Source organism: Labrus bergylta, chromosome 14 (genome assembly GCF_963930695.1).
Source record: "Labrus bergylta chromosome 14, fLabBer1.1, whole genome shotgun sequence".
NCBI lineage: Eukaryota > Metazoa > Chordata > Actinopteri > Labriformes > Labridae > Labrus > Labrus bergylta.
Genome location: NC_089208.1, coordinates 919063 through 925245, shown reverse-complemented (window position 1 = coordinate 925245; position 6183 = coordinate 919063). Strand labels below are relative to the sequence as shown.

At 42.6% G+C, this 6183-nt stretch overlaps 1 protein-coding gene and 1 long non-coding RNA gene across 2 annotated transcripts in view; one reads left to right on the top strand and one right to left on the bottom strand.

Annotated features, from left to right (window-relative positions):
• Positions 1–1900: 1900 nt before the first annotated feature.
• The window catches only part of LOC110001467 (polypeptide N-acetylgalactosaminyltransferase 10), an 88634-nt gene continuing 84351 nt past the window's right edge, over positions 1901–6183 (top strand). The window contains exon 1 of the mRNA XM_065963231.1: positions 1901–2197. Coding sequence (XP_065819303.1) covers positions 2039–2197 — 159 coding nt within the window. The 5' untranslated portion in view covers positions 1901–2038. The remainder of the gene's footprint in view (positions 2198–6183) is intronic.
• On the bottom strand, positions 2199–2597 carry LOC136182441 (uncharacterized). Its single transcript, XR_010668700.1, has 2 exons — positions 2504–2597; positions 2199–2273 (listed from the first exon to the last, which is right to left on the bottom strand). It is a non-coding gene; the product is annotated as an uncharacterized lncRNA (long non-coding RNA).

Here is a 6183-nt window from a genome sequence, read left to right as displayed (position 1 = left end):
TAAGTTCCTCCTTCAGAAGCGGCCTGTTTGATGACATTTTCAGCCCCGCCGCGACTGCATCTGAGATTTTTATTTTAGATGGGTGAGACACTTCAGTTGTGTTGTGTCACACAGAGTTTGAGTTATTTGTCAAATTCTGAGCAGCAGCATGTTGTAAATGGAACAAACGGAAATCTTAAAAGCAGAATATCTGCTCAGCAAATAGTTTCTTTAACTTCCTCTTAGATTGAGCAGAATACTGATGCTGTGAGGGTCACACTATTTCATGCTACCCCTCCCCCCCTTTGGATGAGGACATTGTTATCCTGAAGAAAGCGATCCTGAGCCAGCGCAGAAATGTTTCATCAAAGGATAAAGGGGATCACTCAGAACATCTTTGTATTGATTTGCAGCGACCCTGCAGACACATGGGCCAAAACAACTCCAGCAACATGCTGCTAAAGGAGTGAGAGAGGGATACCAGATCCCCTCTGTGGGGGTCCAACATCCATACTTCTGCTTAAAGTCAAGTTTGGTTAGTTAGGCAGTAGATTGAAAGTACACACTGCACGATGTGGCAGCAGAATTTGACAGTTTAAGAACGTCGGATTTGAACCCACACCCACTGCAAAAAGGACAAGGGGCATTCGGCATAACCACTAGGCTATTACCGCCCCTGCATATCAATTTATAAGAAGAAATACGATCTCATGCTGTCTTATTCATGTATGCAAACTGACTCCAAAACTTTTGTTTGTCTCTAATATTATTTTAAACAGGTTTTATTTTCTGCATTTTTTTGCATCCGTCCAAATTGTGTTTGTGTGTCTGTGTGTGTGTGTGTGTGTGTGTGTGTGTGTGTGTGTGTGTGTGTGAGTGAGTGTTTTGTTATATTCTTCATGTTATTTTGACAGATACTACAAATCACAACAATGAATGGATGTGATAAATTAATGTGATAAATATAAATCATTTCCCCTTTAGTGCTTTTTTGTCTGTTCACCTAATTTTTGTTTTATTAAGAATGTATTTTCCATCAACACGTTCCAGTACAGTTTTAATCAACTTTGTCTTTTTTAAATGTTGTTTCATTTATTTGACCATTGCTCTCCTAATCATTCCATTATAAATATCTAATGTTTCTTCTTCCTTGTTATGTAAACTGCCTTATCTTAAAAAGCCTAAAACTCAAACCAGTAGTTCACTCCTCCTGGTCACACACACACACATCTCTCATCCACCTGTATTATTGTATTATAGTTTGTTCATATCACCTCAATAAGTTATCGACCTGTACAATATTCTTTATATTATCTGTAAACTAGTATAGCATGCTCACTGCACCTTAATCTGTATATTATAATCTGAAGAATATACTTATATTTATAGCATTTATTTATATTTATAGCATCCCATTAATCCAGCCAGATATACCTAATAATTCACTTTTTTTAGTCTACATCTGTAAATTTTGTAATTACTGTACACAGCACAGACTCTTGCACTTTCTGCTTCTTTGCACTTCTGGTGAGATGCCAAACCTCATTTTGTTACTCTATACTTGTATATGTGTAATGACAATAAAGTTGAATCTCATCTCATCTCATGTGTTGCCCTTTGAACACAGCGTGTATCATATTTCCGAGCTGCATTTGAAAGCAGCACGAGTAGTCAGCAAGTCATAGAACTTTTTCCCTCTCCGTTTATTGTTTATTTATCTATGTAGTGTACATGCTGTAATAAACAAGGGGGGGGGGGGGGGGGGTAAACTGCTTCTTTTAGAGTGTCGCCCCCCCCCGTCCCGTCCCCCCGCCACCCACCTCAACCTCGGCACCCTTTGCTCCGGCGGAAGCGCACCCTTCCGCTCCCCCTAGCGGCAGACCTCGCCGCCTCTGCGCGTCACAGACAACGCCGGTGTCCGTCCCCGCCCCCCCACCCCCCACCCCCCCACCAAGTCAGAGTGAAAGTTGCCTCCGCCTGGAACAGCGTGGGGGTTTCGGGACCCGCTAGTTTCCACCACCACCGCTTCTTCTTCTCACGCTTTTCTCCCCCCGGAGAGATGAGGCGGAAAGAGAAGCGGCTGCTGCAGTTCGCCGGGCTGCTCATAGCAGCTCTTCTCTTCCTCCCTAACGTCGGGCTGTGGTCTTTGTACCGGGACCGAGTGTTCGACAACTCGCCCGAATCAGTGGACGGTCCGGGCGGCATCCCCCCGATTCAGGTAGGGGTCCGGCTCCGGGTGGCTTCATGGAGCTGCACGGCTCTTTATCGGCTGTCTCGCCATTTCCTAAAAAACCCTTAAAATGTTCAGAGGAGAGAGAGAGAGAGAGAGAGAGAGAGAGAGAGAGAGAGAGAGAGAGAGAGAGACTGCTGATAGGCTGTGGACTTCTCTCTCTCTCCTCAACCTTTTACGCACATAACAACCAACCTTTGCATTCCCATACTGTGTCTGCTAGTGTGTGTGTGTGTGTGTGTGTCTGTGTGTGTGTGTGTGTGTGTGTGTGTGTGTGTGAGATGCAAAATGGACCTTCTCGCAGCACCATGTCAGCATGGTGGGTCAGTAGTGTTGGAGCAGGATGAACAGGCAGCCACGTAGCTAACCCGGAGCTGCTGGGCGTCGCAGTGAAGTTACAATAACAAGGAGTTCAGGAAGTTGTCAAAATGTGTGGAGCAGGCGGTGATGCGTTCACAGGTCGACGGACAGACATACGTCAGCACACGTTTTAAAGGTGCAATGAAGGGGTCTTTTTTTTTTATGCTCGTGGTCACTGGTTTGGATTTAAAGGCGTTAATCATGTGTTTTCATATGATGCATAAAGCCCTTTGTGACACACTGATGGCCTTTGTTAGCATGTGGGGTCACAGCTAAAGTTTGTGTGTGTGTGTGTGTGTGTGTGTGTGTGTGTGTGTGTATTAACCTGTAGTAACACCTGAGCTAACCGAGTACCAGTTGTGAGTTAGCAACAAGTCGCACAAACATCATGCAGGGCCAATTCTGGAGTCGGATGGGGCCCTAAATCAATTTGGGGGGGCTCTCTAACCAACATTCAACCAGGGCTACAAGAGTCAGTGCTGTCAATGGGACCCCCTGAGGGAGGGTTGCTACCATCATTGCAAAGTGGGCGCCCCCAGCAGTGCATGCATCGCCCCTGGCAACATGGACGCCTCCAGTAGTACCTTTGTTTTGTTAGCTAACACCAGGTGATAACAACACACTATAATAGTTTGTGCGTTAAAATAACAGAACAACATGGCCACAGATAGAACTTTAACGATACCACCGGTGTGACTGATTTGAGTAAACACAGAGAGGACTAAGCTGCTAATAAGGTTGCAGCCATGTTGGATTTTAACCAGAGCTACTGAAGGTTCTCCAACTTCTGGTCTACACTCCCCCCCCCCACTATGCTCTGCCAATGAAAGGTGTCTGATCCAACCTTCACAACAGGGTCCTAAGTCTCTGACGAGACTCTTCTCCTCTGTCGCCCCCCGGTGGTGGAATGAACTTCCAAACTCCATGTGATCTGCAGAGTCCCTCTGCACCTTTAAGAAAAAGCTAAAGAGCCAGCTCTTTCATGAATACCTACTAACTTAATGATGATGGTCTCCATATTATTGATGATGATGATGGTAATGACGATGGTTTTTGTTTGATAATGACGACTTATAAGATGGTTTCTATACTGATTAGAGCTCTCAAGAACTGCCCTCAATGTTGTGCTTTGCCTCTGGTCACTTCCTGTCAGCACCTGTGTGTCCAATCAGACTCAAAGCTGATCGTTTGCTCTTACTCACATTGTTCCCTTTTTTCTAGATCCTTGCTTGTGTTGTTCTTACTCTCTGATGTACGTCGCTTTGGATAAAAGCGTCTGCTCAGTGAATTGTAGAATTGTAGAGTTGTAGAATTGTAGAGTTGTAGAGTTGTAGATAGTAGAATGACGTACGAGACCGGCAAATCCAAATTTCCGACTTCCGAGATCAAATGGAACGCACCATAAACCTATATTTTTATACAGTATATTCTATATATATGTACTTTCATTACCTCAAATAGGGGGTTGGTAGACTTAGACTTAGACTTTCTTTATTGTCATTCAAACTTGTACTTTACAGTGCAGATAAGAATGAAATTTCGTTGCATTTGGCTCGTTGTAGTGCAGGATAAAAACAGCAGCATGTATAGTGTAGTGTAGTAGAGTAGTGTAGTGTAGTAGAGTAGTGTAGTGTAGTAGAGTAGTGTAGTGTAGTAGAGTAGTGTAGTAGTGTAGTGTAGTAGAGTAGTGTAGTAGTGTAGTGTAGTAGAGTAGTGTAGTAGTGTAGTGTAGTGTAGTAGAGTAGTGTAGTAGAGTAGTGTAGTGTAGTAGAGTAGTGTAGTGTAGTAGAGTAGTGTAGTAGAGTAGTGTAGTGTAGTAGAGTAGTGTAGTGTAGTAGAGTAGTGTAGTAGTGTAGTAGAGTAGTGTAGTAGTGTAGTGTAGTAGTGTAGTGTAGTAGTGTAGTGTAGTAGAGTAGTAGAGTAGTAGAGTAGTGTAGTAGTGTAGTGTAGTAGAGTAGTGTAGTGTAGTAGAGTAGTGTAGTGTAGTAGAGTAGTGTAGTAGAGTAGTGTAGTAGTGTAGTGTAGTAGTGTAGTGTATAGTAGAGTAGTGTAGTATAGTAGAGTAGAGTAGAGTAGTGTAGTGTAGTAGAGTAGTGTAGTAGTGTAGTGTAGTGTAGTAGAGTAGTAGAGTAGTGTAGTAGTGTAGTAGAGTAGTGTAGTGTAGTAGAGTAGTGTAGTAGTGTAGTAGAGTAGTGTAGTAGAGTAGTGTAGTGTAGTAGAGTAGTGTAGTGTAGTAGTGTAGTGTAGTAGAGTAGTGTAGTAGAGTAGTGTAGTGTAGTAGAGTAGTGTAGTGTAGTAGAGTAGTGTAGTGTAGTAGAGTAGTGTAGTGTAGTGTAGTAGAGTAGTGTAGTAGTGTAGTGTAGTAGTGTAGTGTAGTGTAATAGTGTAGTGTAGTAGAGTAGTAGAGTAGTGTAGTGTAGTAGTGTAGTAGAGTAGTGTAGTGTAGTAGTGTAGTAGAGTAGTGTAGTGTAGTAGAGTAGTGTAGTAGAGTAGCGTAGTGTAGTAGTGTAGTGTAGTAGTGTAGTAGTGTAGTGTAGTAGAGTAGTGTAGTAGAGTAGTGTAGTGTAGTAGAGTAGTGTAGTAGAGTAGTGTAGTGTAGTGTAGTAGAGTAGTGTAGTGTAGTAGTGTAGTGTAGTGTAGTAGTGTAGTGTAGTAGAGTAGTGTAGTGTAGTGTAGTAGTGTAGTAGTGTAGTGTAGTGTAGTAGAGTAGTGTAGTGTAGTAGTGTAGTAGTGTAGTGTAGTAGAGTAGTGTAGTGTAGTAGTGTAGTAGAGTAGTGTAGTGTAGTAGAGTAGAGTAGTGTAGTAGTGTAGTGTAGTAGAGTAGTGTAGTAGAGTAGTGTAGTGTAGTAGTGTAGTGTAGTGTAGTAGAGTAGTGTAGTGTAGTAGTGTAGTGTAGTAGAGTAGTGTAGTGTAGTAGTGTAGTAGAGTAGTGTAGTGTAGTGTAGTAGTGTAGTGTAGTAGAGTAGTGTAGTGTAGTGTAGTAGTGTCGTGTAGTAGAGTAGTGTAGTAGTGTAGAGTAGTGTAGTAGTGTAGAGTAGTGGAGTGTAGTGTAGTGTAGAGTAGAGTAGTGTAGTGTAGTGTAGTAGTGTAGAGTAGTGTAGTGTAGTGTAGTGTAGTGTAGTGTAGAGTAGTGTAGTGTAGTGTAGTAGTGTAGAGTAGTGTAGTGTAGTGTAGTAGTGTAGTGTAGTAGTGTAGTAGTGTAGAGTAGTGTAGTGTAGTAGTGTAGAGTAGTGTAGTGTAGAGTAGAGTAGTGTAGTGTAGTGTAGTAGTGTAGAGTAGTGTAGTGTAGTGTAGTAGTGTAGTGTAGTAGAGTAGTGTAGTGTAGTAGAGTAGTGTAGTGTAGTGTAGTGTAGTAGAGTAGTGTAGTGTAGTAGTGTAGTGTAGTAGAGTAGTGTAGTGTAGTAGAGTAGTGTAGTGTAGTAGCATGTGTAGTAGAAAGAACTCCCATGATTCCCCTCCAGCCTCAATGTCGTCTTTTGTTATTGTTTTGGTTGACAGCCCCCCCTGGTGGTGGAGTTTACATACTGTTCTTTAAGAGCCCAGAACTATGGAAGCCCATAGAAGACATACATTCCTCCATTTTATTGTACTCGGTTTTCCTGTCGTAACAAGTA